Below are 18080 nucleotides of genomic sequence, written 5' to 3' on the forward strand. Positions count from 1 at the left end.
CCAAAGAACTGGCCACAAGCCAGAATAAACACTTCCAATGAAGCACCACCTCCTTGCTGGGCCAGAAAAAGAGCAGCTTACATCAGATGCTGGAGACGTGATTGTTGTGACCATAATTACAAGAACAGCCTGAATTAAAAAGAAATCAAAATCAAAATGTTTCAGGACAACTAAGGTTTTAGAGCTGTCTAAAAATTCCACAGTAGGTTTTTATAACCTCTGCCAAGGAGGTTATGTTTTTGGGAGAGTTTGTCTGTGAACAACATAACTCAAAAGAAACAAACTGATCTTGATTAAGTTTTCAGGAAATGTTCAAAATGGGATAAAGAAGAAGTGATTAAATTTTGGAGGTGATCTGGATCACCATCTGGATCTAGGATTGTTTTTAAAGGATTTTTTATCATTGTGAGATAGTCGATGTGAGATAGATTCACCATATGTGTATATAATGCCACAATAAGTGGTCTGATTGCTTTGCAAAACAATACAAGACAAGGTCACCACAATTTCTGACAGATGTAAAAGTGTGATCCAGATCCTGGCAATATTCTGGATACTAAGATCCAGAATATGAAATATGTACTGGGTCATCATAATTTTCAACACTGTCAGGAAACAAATCATTGTACAAATCTGCAACTAACACCAAATTATAGCAGACAGTCTACTGAAAAGGAGTATAACATTAAAGTAGGACCAAAGTGTTGCGTTGCAATCACAATATGCTTGGCAGAGGTCTGCACTCTCTGAGTGCTTTTATTGTTCAAACTATGGTGCAAACATGTTATTAAATCCAGCTCACTTTATAATTTCTTTCAGCACAATAAAAAGGATATGAACAAAATTGGTAACACTTAAGCCACAGAACAAAATAACCAAATTCTTGATGCAATAGATTTGACTCTAGTCTTTATAAAATCCCAAAGAAGAAGAAATTCACCCCTCAGGCTGAATATTTGAGTCACACCTTGATGCAATGCCAGGTATGGATATGATGGGGCACAGAGTCATACCTGTAGATAGATCTGGTAATGAGCGACTGTCTGGAGAGAAAGAAAGATCCCTGAGGAGCAGTTAAAGAGGTCAGTGAGTCAGGCTTCAGCTGTGTCAGTAAGCGTCTGTGGCACACCGGCAGGACAAAAAAAAAAGAAAAGTCATTTACTATATGTGGGTAAAGTTAGTCCTTCTATAACAGTAAACGTGACAGTGAATCATGCTACATTTACTCTCAGATAGTCTCACTTTCCCAAGTCATTTCTTATGAGGCTGTAAGAAAATCCCAGTAATAGGTACACAACATAGACAAAAGTTGTATTTGATTCCCAGAGACGTAAAAATCTGCTTTTGACATTTCTGATTTGCCCAACATTAGGTGTCATCACACTCATTACAACTACAACCAGTGAGTTCTTTACCGGATTCTTTCAGTCTAAAAGTCAAGTAAATTTTCATATATGTTAAATTCTTTATTCAGTCCAATGCATGTGACATCATGCATCAGTTTCATCTGAAATCTGGGCAGTGTCTAAAAACTTTTAAGACTGGGGTGGTCCAGCTGTGCATTTAACAGGTCATGAACTCTCGTAAACTCTTTCCTGACATTCAAGCACAGTCGTTGTGTAACATGTTGATTCACTTATAGAAGATAAAACATGATGGTGAACTGCTGCCTGTTGTACTATTTCCTTTTTGCTGACTGCAAAAAAACAGAGTACAAATCAAGAAAGAAGGAATAGAAAGTCCTTTAGAAAGTTCAGCATTTTAATGTGGGGAAAGTGTAGAAAATTCCAATAACAGACGGCCACATGCTCCCCGTTATTATGCAATTTCCTGCCAGACAATCCTCCCACAGTCAACAGTTTAATGTGTACATTTCAAGTCATGAAATCTCTTGTGTGAAACTTCATTATTAATCCTATTTTACATGCTGTGATGCTCACTGGCCAAACAAGTCTATCATTCAAGTCTGACATCTGTATGAGGATGGGTCAGTGATTTTACATCTTAGAGAAAAATCTACATTTAGAAACACTCAATGGGTAATCCTAAAAAATATCAGACATGATGACTTTAAACTAATAAGGTGATAATAATGCTGTCTGCAAGATTTAATCTGGACTCTAGTGACGACCAGTGGTCGCATACATAGAAATAAACCAACTTAATAAACCTCACGGCATGTCAGTGCATAATAAGAGAACAGGACTGACTTAGTACGAGAATAAGATGCTTAAGACCTTCAAAATAAAAGCTACAGATCATAAATGTCTGTTTTACTGAATGTAACCATATGATGCATGGTTCAAATGTGATGTGTACAGCTGATTTGAATTTTTGACCTTAAGCTCCTATGAGCAACTCTGTCATATAAGTGGGAGACATGTTCAAAACAAACGTGTTTCCTTGAACACTTTAATGCATCCCTCTTTGTTGAGGGGGTGTAAACAATGGCTGATTCATCAGCATCCAGTTCATTATTTGAGACATAAAAATATAACTTTAGGGAACAATGAAGTGTTGTAAGGCACAGATGAATAAAGCAGTTCTTGATAGAGTGGACTGCCCTGTCTGATCTCAGCTCATGATTTGTTGACACTAAAATGCCACAGATCTGACACAAATAATTAAAGAGTCAAAAACATCTGTCTGTAGAGTTTGTCTTCTTTGTACCACAGAAGTAGAGATTAAAGTCATATAAAGTGCAGAAAGGTAATGATCAACAGCATATGGGAAACACCAACAGAATACCTGCTGGGGCTTGTAAAATCACCAGTGAGTCCAGTTTTCAAAACATCCCTCAGCCTCAAAAAAAGGAGGGTGTATTATTTTCGTGCTTTGTAGAAATAATTAAAAAATAATCCATGATATGCTACCCAAGCAAATAACTGAGAGGGAAACTAAAGTTAGTTTCAATATTTATAAGCCCACTGCTCTAAAACTGTCTCAAGAGTAAACAACTGTAAATTTAGAAAAACAATTTTTCATTTCACGACACCTGGCACTATAAACTAAAGCCTGTCTTGAAAAATGAGCATTTAACGGTTTGTGTTCTCGTGACTGATCACACCTCCCAAGAGTCCATAAGAGGACTGAATAAGGCATAAGGGAATATCACAACACTTAATGAACTAGGAGGTCTATATCAACCTTAATAAAACATTAAGTAAAATAATTTCTGATGCAGTGGTTTAGTTTTACCTCCCAAACTTTTCATCAAAGTTCTTAAATATTCAGTAAAAGTTACGTTAACAGGTATGATAAGTACCCAAACAGGCCTTGTAGTTAACAGGCCTGTGATTCCTGCTTTATCTCCATAAATAAAAGAGTTTCAAAAGCATCTCCATGTCTGATTTATTTTAAAAAATGTACCCTGTAAGTCAGTTCAGACTTGTGTGCAGGTTTTTTACAGCTTGGCTCTTGGCGTTTGGTCCAGCACAGTCCTCATGTCCAGCAGAGCATTCTCCACAGCCTGAGCTAGCTGAGAAGCATCCGTTTCTTTACAGGTGTTAAATGATGACACAGCAAAGTTGATGTGATCCTCCATAGGGTTGTAGCAAACACCGTATCCATTTGGCACGACTGGGCCGAAACACATGACGCAGTCAGCCTTGGACGGGACCTTTAAAAGAGACAAAAAAATGAAAAACTGAGTTTGGGTAACTGGTTTGGAATTATTTCGGAGCCATGCATGTGTTCTACATTACTGAGCAGTTTCAACCCTCGCTCCTACCTGACTCGTTGACAGGCGGTAATGTAAGGCTTTGGCGAAGGCAGGGTCAGTGAAGATCTCAGGCATGCTGAGGTTTTCCTCCAGAGCCAGCAGCTTCAGACCCAGCAGGTGTCTGTCTATAGCCTGACCACTGATTGCCTGCAGACAGAGTTAAATTATTTATTCAGTTTTTTTTGGTTTTGATTTTATTACTTGGTGTCAGTCACAAATATATTCATAATTCACGTTTTTATTAACTCATGAAAGCTTCTGTGAGTGCTTTTTTAATTGTGTTAGTTTTGGTGTTCCCTCTGGACAAAGCAGTACCTCTTATTGGTGATCTTGACTTGTACAGCACTATAATCCTTACAGTTTCACTGACAACACAGGGAGTTAAGCTACACCAGGCATAATGATCAAATGATGTTTTGTGACCTATCTAAAGTAAAAAACTAATATTTTGTTTCTCAGTCTCTGCAGATCTTCACACAGTTCATACTCACCATGTTGGTGTACGATCTGTGGGCTGCCACAGCTTTTGCCATCAGATCAACTTTCTCTGTGTTCTGCAACAGATGCAGAGAAAACAAGATAAAAGTAATGACACATCTTATACTGGTTGTAAAATCACTTTTGTTTTATCTTTTTTTCATCATGTGGTGCAGTGTTTAAGCAATCTAAAGTGACTCATCTGTAACAGTTTTATCACTCTGGTTTATGGTTGAATGATAAAGCCAGATAAAGTTAGAGAGTATGGGTTGTAACACTTTCTACTTTATCAATTGCATGTCTTCAGATTCTCACTCTGGTCAGACCTGTCTGTTTGGGTCATCGAAGGCTTTGACGAAAGCAGCTGAAGCGTTGGACGCTGATCTGATTGTATCTGTTCGACCCAATCTGAACATCCGCAGCGAGGCACTTTCGTAAGTGGCACAGCAGTGTTGGTACATCCTATGGGTGCAGGAGGTGAGAAACAGAGTGAGAAAATGTGTAGAAGTGTTTGTCTTCTAAATCTGAGTCATCAGGGCTCATTGATAAGGCTGCTCAGAGGAAGATATAGACCAAAAGTCAGCTGCTGAGGTTTCATCAGCTGGTTGACAGCACTACTATTTGAGTTTAAAACCTTAAAATATGTTGAAAGTTTATATTACATGACAGTTGGTATATAAAAAACATCAAGTCACCAGTGGTGCTCTATCTTACCTGTAGTACGCCAGCTGCAGGGCTACCTGTATGAAAGCATCTGGACTCATCTTGTGAGACTTTGGAACATCTTTCCCAAAGTGTCCAAACACTGTGACCCTAATGTCCAGATCACCTGCCAGGCTGTGAGGGGAGACATGTCAGGAGAGCAGGAATGAGACCTGTTCAATGTTGATGCTCAACGACAGATATTTGCTGTCATTAAAAGACTTAAATCCATCCTCACATGTTCATGTCCTGTTTGGCTTCCTCAATGTCTTTCTTAATCTCTGGGGTGATGTTAAAGTGAAGTTTCTGGGGCATGGGCAAAGGCACCATGGGAGACCGAGTCATTTCTGGTTTCCTCCTGTGAACAGAAACAAGACAGAAAGAGAAAAAAAATATGGGATAGAATACAAATGTAGTAAAACACACAGGCGTAATCAGTATCTTCTGAGCATGTTGAAGGTTTAGGGTCTCAGTTTCGTTGCTGCTCTTTCAAAGATTTTCAAACGAGGAGAAATCATAACAGACACCCACAGAGACAAATTCCTCTCTGACCTACTTACGTGTATTCTACAACATGGTCGATCAAGGCCACGATGGGTGGGCCCTCAGCTGGGGCGTGCTCGTAGTTAGCACCACATGTCCCATCCTCTCCAACGATAAACTGAAGAAAAAAAGAAACACTTTAAAGATAATAATGACTTCTTGTACTTGTAAATTAACGGTTTGATCAAAGCTTTTTCTTCAGCATTTTTTCCTGTCTGAAGACAAGGTGCTTCTGCAAATTGATACTTAATGATTCTAGGAGAAGGTACTGAAAAACCCTGATATGAAATCAAAGTAATACTCTTAACAAAAGTTGGAAAATTACCCATGACTCTATAAGCAGCAATTCTATTTACAAGGAAGTGTTTAATAAAAAAAAACTCTTCTCTGAATAAACATAAAATTTTAATTGTCATCTTTTGTGATGGGACACATCTCATGGGATGAAGACATATCATTGAAGCTTAAAGAGGCATTTATAATAGGTAGACCACAAACATTTAATGGGAGTCTGTTGGGAAGAAAACATGGTGCTGACAAAGCCAACACCTGAGGCTGCAGTGGTAAGACGTATTTCACCTGTAGCGTTTTGTCGAACCAGCGATTGCCACTGTTCCACTGACTCCCTCCTCCATGCAGCATCTGGACCGCAGCTGTGCTCCTGCATGTCTCTTCAGACACTTGAGGCATCGCTCCATCCAAACACAGCGTGAAGATGCTCCTCTGGATGGCTGACACTGACTGTTTGTTGGTCTTATCTGGACACAATCATAACACACCTGTTATTTTCTGTGTTAAAGTTCCTGTAAAGAGTTTTCAGCTGCTAATGAGATAGTAGAAAATGCTTAGTTTCATATCTTATTTTAACCTCAGAACATTTTAGCAGACAAACTTGCCCTGACTGCCCGGGAACAGAAGACTACTGAAGCATTTGTGGAGACTCCAGGATCCTTTCAGCTCACCTTTGATGAGGTTGAGGTATGCTTTGCCCCACAAGTCTCGATGCTGTGTGGTGAGTATGCCGACGGGTACCATGTTGGTCTGCTGTGAGGAGCTACAGATCCTGTCCAGCTGAACACAGAGCTGATCAGACGTCAGAGGAGTCCCATCACTGTTGTACACGTCTAACACGAAGAACTGATCAAGGAGGAGGAAGAAAAAACAAAGACTTGTTTAGGAAACTAAAATCAGTTTGCAGGATGGAGATCTCTGTCTGCACATGGAGATATTCATGTTGTTTGCAGGAACAGATGTGGGACTCTGATTCTCCTCACCTGAAAGTTGTGCACTACAGTGATGTGTTTGGGTGGTCTGGAGCTCTTGGCGTGGTTCACCACAGAGTCCTTCTTCAAACCAGGAATACGGCAGGAAGACAGAACTTCATAGTACTGGTTCATACACAGAGGCTTCCCACCAAGATATTCTACAGGAAGAGTTTCACTGCAAAACATCCACCAAACTTGCCATTAACACAATTTTTGCCTTCATATCATTTATTATCTGGCTAATTTCTGTTTCCATAAAGCGGCCAAAATAAAAAAAACAAATAATAATAAAAAAAATGCTGCAGTCATAGTAGTAAACTAAACAGGTTTCCATGAATGCTATGATTCTGAGGGAGGGTCAATAGGTTAGAGCAACTGATTTAGTTTTCTATGAGATGAGCTGAGCTGGTTGTTCTAAACTATATCATCGACAAAATTAAAACAGTAAAAGCAAATAGATCACATGAGAACAATAAGGAGAAAATCTTGTCTTCAATACTCACTTGTCAATCATCGTCTTAAAGTCCAAAACACCTGCTATCAGTTTAGCAGCAAACCTAAAGACAGAAAAGATAATTCACTTCTATCTTATATTAACTTTGATGAAGGTTTTTATGTTGGTTACACAACAGAGAGGCAGTTATAGTTAAAGGAGTTAACAGTTAACCAGATTCACTTTTAGTACAGTTATGTCCCAAAGTCATAAGAAGTGCAGCCTAACAGGTCGTGCTGCAGGTGAGACATAGTGGTGCCTGACAACAGACCCAGAGAGCACTACACACTGACCATAGCACCGAAGTTTTTCATTTGCTCTTTTAATCAGCGCTGAATATACACCAAATATCCACCACAACAATCAGCCAAGGTTTAAAACCAGTCAATCCATAGGTAATGTGGTGTTTGGAAAAAAATCCACTCCCATTTGGCCTTACATTGACCGTAACAGAACTGATTTATAATGAAAAGGGGGAGATGAAAATTATACTCTTGGCTTTGGGAATTTTTGAGACATTAAAAAAATGCTGTAATTTTTGGATTATAATTGCTCAATTTGTGTGTGTGTGTGAGAGAGATCACCTTATTTGTCCCTGCTTGTCTCTGAAATTCATACGAGGCAGGACCAACCCAGGACTTGAATGAACCACCACAGGGAGACGGTACGTTAGGTAAGCAACCTGCACCCACCACTCTGACAACTATAGACACAAAGACAGTTGAAAACAGCTTTAAAAAACATAGAAAACAAAATCTTTGAAACAAGCAGGTTAGTTACATTATATACAGTATTAAAGTAAACACAAAGTATATCACTTAATTTAAACGTGTTGAAATACAAGCTGTTTCACCCAGTTATCTGTTTTGCTGGCTCTCTTCTCCAATCCTCTCTGCAGTCTTTCTCCCACTCCTCCAGCTTTCTGAAACTCCGCCAGTAGCTCTTTGGTGTGTTTCAGCTCATCCACCTCCACAATAGGCTCCAGAGCAGAGATGTAGCGCTCACAGGTCTGTTGGAGAGGGGGTACCGGCAGTGCGGGCAGACCCCTCTGATGGGTCAGGTATCTGCCAGAGACCCGGGTCGCTGATACAGGCTTCACCAAGTGGCATGGTTTTACTAAGCCACAGGGTTTCGCCATTCCCACCTTCACCTGAGAAGCATTGAAACATGGTTTAAGTGTCATTTTGTTAGGGCTGGACAATTAATCGGACTTTAATCATGATTTCAATTTTGCCATCTGACAATCATAAAAACAATATAATTGAAGAAAAACAATTAATATGCCACACAGTGTAGATGTATGCAAGTTCATGTGCTTCATAGCTCTTCTGTGTTCCATGTGCAGCCACAGCGAGAGTGTGTGTGTGACTTATGTGTATCAATAATTCTGTATGTTCTACTTGCTGGTTCTTTAAAGTTGTGTTTAAATCAGTACTGAAGTTTTTGAATAAATGAATAATAGTGTATATTAATTGTGATTTCAATATCACTTAAAATAATCGGGATTCATATTTTTACCATAACCGCCCAGCCCTACATTTTGTACAGTAAAGGGAAGTGCGGACATTTCTTTTCATTAGCCTTGAGGCACTAACTGACTAACTTGGAGGTTTTTCAAAACAAAGAATGTATTCATGCCAGGCAAAGCATCAACATTTACTCCCCCTCCGTTAGGAGCAGGTGAGGTTTTCTTTGAATTGAACAATGGTTAAAATGTAATTTAAGTGCACAAAATTCAGTTTTGCTACTGAAAATGGACATGTTCAAGTATGTGTTGAGCAATCACTCTCAGGATAAGCTCAAAAACTGTCATTTAAAAAGTTGAAAGTCTGACAACTGATTAGTATTTATGAATAAACAAGTCTGGAGCTAGGGAAAGGATAGTATCAATTGTATTTTTCAGCTTGCATTTTATATGGAGTGTTTTTGCATTTTATTTTATATTTGAGAATTTTCTTTTGCACAGCAATCTTTTTTTGAAACAAAAACCACTACATTTGGTTGTATTTTAGGAGTGTGGTGACAAATATCACCAGTAGGAGGCAATCTGTTCTTATTTTCAACTTGTCTACTACATGACAAACATGTAAACAATGTGTAAAACACACAGACCTGGTTAAGACAAACAAGTGAAATACTTAGGTGTCATTATTATAGATAATTAGTCCATCTTTACTAATTATTGAGGTGTCATTACCGTTTCAGAACTGATCATACTCTTTTGAATCATACGACCAGATGCAAAATGCTACAAAAATTAAAATTAGCATCCAACCAAAACATCTGCTGACATATTGTATAAGTTAACTGAAGCTTAATAACGACTTTATAAGACCTTTAGGTACAAAAACAAGACATGTGCAAAAACAAGAGAGCACACAGCAAGGATTTTGACAAGATGTAAGGTTTATGATTCCTTACTTCCCAAACTTTTCAAAGCAGTTTTTAAAAGCAGCTGCTTAAAGGGAGACATTAGATTTTCAGCTTAGCACTTAGACGCGTACAATGTTTTGCTTAATGTGTCCGTTATTTCAATGATGCTTGTCTGAATGGTTAGTTTTACAGGACAGTGACACAGTTTACCTTATGTCATCTTCTCTCTCTCTAACTTCTCTATCAGAAATAAACTGTACAGCTCAAATGCCATTAGAAAAGTGTATATTAGCATTTGGAAAGATTTCCTTTCAGTGATCGTTCGCTGTGTTAAACTGAAAATCACCTTTCACCCAGTTTATTTGCTAGCTAGACAACCTGCTAGCTGCTGCTTCAGCTCAATACGAGCTAAGTCGGCTAATTCTGCTAGCTACTTGTATTCTGTAATATATCTCGCTAATGAGCAAACTAGTCGATTATTCTGTGTCTGCGGAAGGCTACCACGGCGATGAACTTCAGCTCTTGTAGTTGAAGTTGGATGTCAGCCAGTCATGTTTAGGAAGCAGAGTAAGCTAAAGGTGTGTTACTTACCATAGCTCTGCTGCATATGCCCCACATTCTGCTTTCAGAAGAACGCCCACCGTCTCTGGACCGTCAGTGCGCAAAGTCCAGCACACCATAAAGCAAAAGCTTTAAGTTTGATGTTCGATCTGCGGTGAAAACACCAGACTCACTGCACACACACTCAGGCAGGCATGCAGACTGCAAGTGCCTTCGACAGTCAGTGATAATTATAACAGCAAAGGTCAGCTGTGGGACACAATAGCGGAGGAGTCAGTCAGCTGTAAGACATGCTGAGAGCTGTCATAAAAAGTGGTAGATAAGTCACTTATTGATAAAGTGTGTCATCACCTTCTTTGATAAAAACAAGGAACATACAGTGCAAAGTGGAGAGTGAGTATAAACACATTAATGATTAAGACTGCAGGGAGGAATATAAAATACTGTATCACATTATTTATATGATGAGTAAATTGTTATCATGTATTCTGTTTTCATACTGATAACCAGGGCTTGACATTAACTTTTTTGCTCACCAGCCACTGTGGCTAGTGGTATCCCTGAGTTACTAGCCACTCAGTATTTTCACTGGCCACAATTTGTTGTTGGATAATTATGTTCAATATGATTAAAGCCGATGATGACATTCTAAAGTTTACTTAAAAAAGATTTACAACCTTTAAATGTAAATGACCCCTATGCACACTCAAAACAAGACTACATCAATGTTAAAATCCACAGTTCCATCAGGTATTCAGCTCTGATAAAGTTGTGTGTAACATTGTGCTCCTTTCATATGAAAATATGCAGTCTATTAAGACATAGTAATTAAAATAGTAGTTTGTTATTGCTTATATAAATAATATTGATAGGTTTTCTATGTTGATACATAAAATTACCACAGCTTGTATTCTAATGATTTGGGTAATTGGTGGTTTTCATCATCAAAAAGAAGAACTTATTTCTCAAACTTATATAAAAAAAAAGGTTAAATATTACTTCTTCTTTTTTAATTTACTGCAATGTCTCACATAGAGACTAGGGACACTTGTGCTTCAGGGTGGGATTTACTTAATGTTCACTACACAGCCAGTGCAGGCCTCAACAAACACACCCCTCTCCACCCTTAAAGAGGAAGTTACTTTTTATGGAATAGTTTTCAGTGACCTTCAGGACCACAGGCCAAGTGATGAGGGTCCAGATTTTAACCACATAACAGTGATGCATTTAACTGCTGATGCCAGAAGTTTTGGTAAAATGTACATTTTCTCTTTCCTGTCACTTTCCTTAGGTGTTGCACACACTGCCACTCTCAGATCCTTTGGGATGTCTTCTCTAAAAACTTCTTCATGGGATCTATCCAAGTTAAGTGTGTGGTTGCCAAGCTGTGTACTGCAGTTTCCCTGCACTTTTTTTGAGACACTCATTTGGGGAACTTCTTGTGTCCTGAAGAAGTGTGTTACAACCTTCCACTTACATTGTCTTCTTACATTTGAATCAGTGACTGGACGTGCCTTAGAGAACATGTATTTATCTATTTTCCTATCTCTCTTTTATATGTAGTGTATTATTGAAACTCATTTCCAAGAATGTTTAATAAAACTTACAAATAACATTTTTCGCTTATTATTATTATCTTATTCTTTTTCTTTCTTTCTTTCTTTCTTTTCTTTTTTTTTTTTTTTTACCAAGAATGCTTCAATTAGAGGTGAATGCACACCTCTCTCCCATTCCGCATGTTTTGTCTATTCTTTTTTTTAAACAGCAGGTGGTAGTAGTGAGTTGTGATTATTTTTAATGACCCGAAATCACCCCACGAAGAAGAGTGTCAGTCGGAAACATGGCGGAAACAGAGCAGCAGTCAGGTAAAGCTCAGTTCAGTGTTTCTGCAAAGCTCGAGCAAGTTCTGCAGCACTTCTCATCTCTTTACTAGAGCACAGGTGCCGTTTGCATCAAACGGTTAAAATTTTGACGTAACGTAGTATATTATGCGATGTCAGCAAAGCAAAGAAGGAAAAATAGCGCTGTTCTCAGGCAAAGCTTGCATCAACATTTTGAATAACTTCAGATGTCATTTGAGCTTATTTGTTTTCAATAATGAATGTGACATAAAATTTATTAAACATATTGTCAAGTTATGTTCTCAGAGTGTTTTAAATCTCTCTGTCGTTGGCTTCATCGTCCAGGATGAGGAGTGAGCACGTAGAGAGGATTTTCATGAGAATGTTTGTGCGGTGTGTCAAGCTTTGGGGTCTCTTATTAAAATACACAGGAAGATTTACCTTTTAGAGTTACAGGGTTATTTAGACACGCTGCCACTGATTATATATGGAAACCAACCATGCGCATAATCTGTTCATAAAGCCTTTGGTACACATAGACTGGTGTGACTATACACAATTACTCTTGAGTAAGGGGACAGTCGAGCAAGTTGGCATTTCACTTTGATAGAGATGGGTGAGCAAATTGATTGAACATGAACTTTTAATGCCGAAGCAACTAAGAATGAAAGATCAAAACTTTACTTTTAAATCTGAGCTATGGTCAGAGCTGTGGACAGATCCATGTCCACAGTATATAGTCGGTGACTGTAGATTCATAATCCATGCATGGAAATTTGCAATCTGTGGGTATTACTTCGGTAACAGATTTGGAATAGACCAATTCTACTGTGACTGCATCTGCAAAGTAAATCCAAATCATCTGAATTAGTGGGTTTAATGCGCTATTGATGCATTGGAGTTTCTACATCTTCCCACACAGTGCACAACTTTGTGATGTGAGTGGAAGTATAGATCCTTGTGTTCAAATATTACACCTCTTGATGAAAATGTTACTTTTCACCTGGATTAAAACTAACAGACCTGTTCTACCAGGACTGGATTAATGTAGACTGTGATTGAGTTTTGGAGGGCAATGAACAGAGCAAAGGTTTAATACAAAAATGAATAATTCTTCTTCTCAGAGACCTGAAACATAAGCTGTAGATATGGCCATGAATGCACAGGTAGAGAATTGTCATAATTTATTAACATGTCCTGCAACACTGCTTAGACAAATCACACACATATGGAACTACAGGAACATAGTTTGTTTTCTTTGGGATCAGGTTTTGGCAAAGACAACGCATTAGTTGATTACACGGCACAAGCAGTGAACAAGAAAATTCCTAAAAATGTGGAGGAGTTGAAAGCAGAATGGTTGTCTTTCAGATTTAGAAGACTAAACGTTATATTTCCCCCCAAAATGATACTCAAGTAAAGGACACATACTCAAAACATGGACTGGCATACAGTGCTCAAGAAATTGTACTTCCTCATCGTTCTCCATCACAGCACATTATCTGGATAGACTGGGCCCAGTCTGCTCCTTAGAAATGGCTTTTTTTTTTTTTCGTTCATGTTACAAACCTTGTGCTTGTCCAGGAAGAATGGTGTGGATGATCTGTGTGTATCTGTATAATATGGCTCTTTTTTCCTTAACTGACACCAGGGGTTCCCGTAGGATAACATTATGTTGTAATCTTATGGATGAATGGTGTTTTAGAAACTCTACCTTCTAATATCTATTGTATACTGAAATGCCAGTGAACAGGATTTCTTCTTTTGGCCAGCACTAAAATAAATACAGATAAATTCTTATTATTTTAAAATTATATTATGAATAAAACTGTCTTTACATAACTTTTTAAGGATCTGCTCCTGAGGATGAGGCAGCTGAAGTCACAGCTGGTGACACCTTCATGGTCCCCAAGAAAGAAATCAACATGGTGCCTGACATGGGCAAGTGGAAGCGATCTCAGGTAGGTGGCTCTCAGTGGTTCTGCAAATGTGTTTCACAATCTTTTGTCCAGGTCTCCAGTGCCAACATGTTCTTGATCTTTATAAATGTTAAACCAAGTCTAGAAGTTTATCAGGCTTTACCTGAACACATCCTTCTTCTTGCAGGCGTATGCTGACTACATGGGCTTCATTCTGACTTTGAATGAGGGTGTGAAAGGAAAGAAGCTGACATGTGAATATCAAGTGTCGGAGGTATGTTTTTTAAATAAAACTTTTTTGCTGATTTTTCAGCAGCTAAAGAATGTCACACAACATCAGCTTACACATGCACTCTAGATGTTTCCTTTGGCATATTGTTTCTGATGCAAGTCAGTCTATGCAGAGGAATAGCACAGAGGATGCACAAGCAATCATCGTTTACATAAACCATCATGTCTTGTCACTGATAAGAACTGAACAATAAATCGATCATGCTGTGAAAATAACAGTTATTACAGTATTGTCTCTGTAATTGTTGTATGATTGTTTTACAGACTGTAGAGAAGTTACTTGATCTTTTGGGGACTTTGGATCGATGGATAAATGAGACGCCTCCCGTTGACCAACCGTCGCGGTTTGGTAATAAGGCCTACAGAACCTGGTATGCCAAGCTGGACCAGGTTAGTACACTGAATTAAAAGAATACACATTATGAGTAAAATGTTTTAAATAGTCTTATTTCTGCATAATACTGAAGGCCAACCCGTGGTTCCCCATCAAACTGTGTCTTATATGTATGAGTAGGAAGCAGAGGCCTTGGTGTCAGCAGTGCTCCCTGTGGACAAAAGTGCTGCAGCTCCAGAGATTGCTGTCTATCTGAAAGAGTCTGTGGGGAACTCCACCAGGATAGACTATGGAACAGGTAATAACAAATAACTTTATTTACACAGAAACTTAAAAACTAATGTTTATAAAGTCCTGTGAGCAAAAACATAGCACAAAGCTCAGGCTCCAAAGAGAACAAGAGCAGCTGCTGCAGCTCCCAATGCAAGAAACCCAACAACAAGAATTCAGAACAGAGGGATGTAAAACTATTGAAGCAACAAAAGAATCAAATAATGGGCTAGGTTTTTTCTTAGTAAAGCAGTGAAACACAGGGTGGAGGCAAAAGGCTGAGATAAAGGCAAGAAAAGATCCAAATGTTAAACAGACAAAATGAGAGATGTAGAACTGAAAATAAATAAATAAATATATTTACTAAAAGCAAAAAGAAGGACCAAAGATGATTACAAAGAGTGAGAGCTGTTAAAAAAGAAATAAAGTGATATAAGCAGACAGTAAAGCCAATAAAATGACTTGTTGTTGTCTGCTGGGAACCAATAAAAAAAACTGAGCTGCTGCCTGAGAGGACATATAAAACTGTGACTCCGTTCAGAATCAGGTTCAGGTTGCCTTACCTGTAAATAGACTGGTTTACAGCAACATGACTCCTAAATACACAACAACCATAACATGAAACATCACAATAAGAACCATAATAAAAGCTTGTAAACCAATTAGCTCTCAGTTGAGGAGGAGAAACATCAATGAATGATTCAGACAGATGAATGACCTCTGGATAAAACCATGGTATGAGTGACTAAAATAGATAGTGCTAATGAAAAATGCTATTTTCGAAGCGCTTTGTTCTGCACCTTGGGATCGTAAACCTCAGTCCAGAGGAACGAAGCTGAAACTCTCTGTGGAGAGGTGGACGTTGTTGTTGCTGCTGAAAATCGAGGTAACAGTCTTCTGTACCTGTCTGGTGTGCAGGCTCTCTGGGTCAGACTGTGACTCAGCAATCAGCAGAAAATTCCTCTCCTTTAACGAGTGAGACTGAACCATGATACAACAGAAAAGAACCAGACTGGTCCAAAAGAAACTTGATAAAACTTTGCAATTATGGTTGACCAGTGTGAAAGCTTTCGAGTATGAAACAGTGTGGGAGGATCTTTAATGTGTGCATGTTTTATCTTATCAGGTCATGAAGCTGCGTTCGCTGCTTTCCTCTGCTGTTTGTGTAAGGTCGGAGCTCTCGGGGTCGATGATCAGCTGGCTATTGTATTTAAAGTATTTTACAGGTGAGGTGAAACCACTGTGGTGTGCTGCATGTTAACTAGACACGCTAAGACATTTATTTCATGCATTATAAGTATCAAATCATATCACTCGAATGGTTTAGTCTCCTTTTTGAATTTGATGAGAGTTTTTGTCCTTATGGGAGCTTCAGACACCTATGTATCCAGATTCATGCCAAGTTCACTGCTGCTTTTTCAGCAAGCAGTCTAGCTTGATGGTGCACAATTGCTGGTGTGTCAACAATCAAAATTTGGGAAAGCTATAGAAGTAATCCTAATTCAAGCATACCTATCTGACTCTAAACTACATCTTATTAGGTGACTTGGTGGAAACAGTTTATGTCGACCATCTTCTGACTCATTTTCTTGTGAGTCAATTGTAAATCCACATTTTGTGTGGGGTTTGTTGCCTCCAAAGCTTCCACCATGTGGCTTTTTTCATCATCACTGCAGCTGAACATCTGCCAGTGATGATGAAAAAACAATGATGAAAGTGCCTGAAATCTGCCTTCACTGCTCACAACAGCGTAAAATGTTGTTATCAGCAGGTTTTAAGAATGGAGTGTTGCCAAATAGTCAACACTCATGGAACAAGTGCTGCCAAATAACTGGCCTGCTTGTGTCTGAGTCCATTTGAAAGTGATCTCTCTGGATTAGCTTTTGTTATGAAATGCATTTAAATCATAATGTGTTTGTATGTTTTTTGTATATGTTGCATTAGAAACAAATTCCATCTTTTTTACTGTCAGTGATTGTGCAAAATAGATGAATGCTAAAGAATGCATTCTTACCTTTTGTTCTGATAAATTTGACATTTACCAATTAAGTTTTTTTCCATAACTCTTCCTTACAAATTAGTGACTGTTTTATTCATTTCTGGATATTATGCACAAGAAAATGGACAAAATTGAAATATCTAGTCTGTATGTTTGTAAAAAAACAACAACTTGTTCATTAGTGATGTGCTCTATAGACAGAAATATTCACTTTGAGATGATCTGAAAATGTGCATAAGGCTTGTGTGTCATACCAAACCGTTGGATTGTTGGATATAGTTCGAGCCTTTTTGAGCTGGACAACTTTTTGCAGTTATTCACTTTGATAAAGAAACTTACTTGTTCAGTAGGATGTCTAACGACTGTTTGTTTTTGCAGGTATTTGGCAGTAATGAGGAAGCTGCAGAGGACTTACAGAATGGAGCCAGCTGGAAGTCAGGGTGTGTGGGGACTGGACGACTTCCAGTTTCTGCCATTTATCTGGGGAAGCTCCCAGTTTGTAGGTAAGACCCAGGCTAAGTAAAAACTTTGAAACAAGACTTTTTCTCTTTAAGCTGATTAGACATTTCAAAGTCTCTAATGTATTAACACACAATAGCATAAAATAAAATAAGTTTGCACAAAACGGAGTAGAGCTAAAATACCCAACAGTGAATATTAATGTGTAACATGAGTGTACTCAATTCTTATTAGAGTGTCTAATAGGATGCAAGTTATTTTAATTTTTATTGTGATTAATGGGTGATTCCTTCACACATGAAATGGGTTTTATTTCCATTTAACTGTGATCACTTAATTTTAAAAGAAAATGCCAAGTCTGACATTATTTTCTTCATATAAAAATAAGATTCTGTCTTTTTTTATAGAAGTTAGACTTGAATTGGAGGGTTGTCTTATAATTTGTTGTTTTAAATTCAGATAAACATAATGTTTTTAATTTTCCAGTTTCCATTTGGGTGGTAAAATGTAGTTGTAGGAGTTTGTTTCCATTTCTATTTACAGTTCCTCTACCCCCAAAAATAGAAAATGTTATAAATAAATTAAAAGCAACACATATTTACAGATAAAAGGGAAAAAATTATAAATATGTAAATGTAGAAATTAGTAAAGATTCGAGGCTTAAGCTTAAAATTACTATACATACCCTTTAAAACATATACTTAAGGTTAAGTTTTAACCAATAAAAACACTCAGTGTGAGTCTGTTTGGATACAGGCAATTTTTTTTGTCGCAGCTAGCAGTACCACACAAACAACAGTCAGGAACAATAAGTGAATATAGATAATCATAA

At 38.1% G+C, this 18080-nt stretch overlaps 2 protein-coding genes across 2 annotated transcripts in view; one reads left to right on the forward strand and one right to left on the reverse strand.

Annotated features, from left to right (window-relative positions):
• Positions 1 to 1677: 1677 nt before the first annotated feature.
• crata (carnitine O-acetyltransferase a) lies at positions 1678 to 10377 on the reverse strand. The gene is made up of 14 exons (XM_074690853.1): positions 10166 to 10377; positions 8055 to 8351; positions 7786 to 7904; positions 7212 to 7265; positions 6718 to 6883; positions 6406 to 6580; positions 6023 to 6201; positions 5461 to 5561; positions 5139 to 5258; positions 4913 to 5035; positions 4525 to 4660; positions 4213 to 4275; positions 3731 to 3868; positions 1678 to 3619 (listed from the first exon to the last, which is right to left on the reverse strand). The coding sequence occupies exons 1-14, from the start codon at positions 10190 to 10192 to the stop codon at positions 3404 to 3406; spliced, it is 1914 nt and encodes a 637-aa protein (XP_074546954.1). The 5' UTR covers positions 10193 to 10377; the 3' UTR covers positions 1678 to 3403.
• A 1565-nt stretch (positions 10378 to 11942) lies between these two features.
• ptpa (protein phosphatase 2 phosphatase activator) overlaps positions 11943 to 18080 on the forward strand; it is a 28695-nt gene continuing 22557 nt past the window's right edge. Inside the window, exons 1-7 of the mRNA XM_074689723.1 lie at positions 11943 to 12000; positions 13828 to 13937; positions 14083 to 14169; positions 14451 to 14576; positions 14701 to 14818; positions 15917 to 16016; positions 17168 to 17292. Of these exons, the coding sequence (XP_074545824.1) occupies positions 11976 to 12000; positions 13828 to 13937; positions 14083 to 14169; positions 14451 to 14576; positions 14701 to 14818; positions 15917 to 16016; positions 17168 to 17292 (691 nt within the window). The 5' untranslated portion in view covers positions 11943 to 11975. The remainder of the gene's footprint in view (positions 12001 to 13827; positions 13938 to 14082; positions 14170 to 14450; positions 14577 to 14700; positions 14819 to 15916; positions 16017 to 17167; positions 17293 to 18080) is intronic.

Source organism: Halichoeres trimaculatus, unplaced genomic scaffold, assembly GCF_033239565.1.
Source record: "Halichoeres trimaculatus isolate MK-OKI-2021-1 unplaced genomic scaffold, fHalTri1.1 fHalTri1_scaffold_16, whole genome shotgun sequence".
NCBI lineage: Eukaryota > Metazoa > Chordata > Actinopteri > Labriformes > Labridae > Halichoeres > Halichoeres trimaculatus.

Bases quoted from the DNA above. Each gene is read 5' to 3' on its own strand.
- crata (XM_074690853.1), bottom strand. From the start codon at position 10,192: ATGTGGGGCATATGCAGCAGAGCTATG. The intron at 6,581-6,717 runs GTGAGGAGAATC...CTCCTTGATCAG, and splicing joins CTGTAGTGCACAACTTTCAG to TTCTTCGTGTTAGACGTGTA. The intron at 6,202-6,405 runs GTGAGCTGAAAG...GATTGTGTCCAG, and splicing joins ATACCTCAACCTCATCAAAG to ATAAGACCAACAAACAGTCA.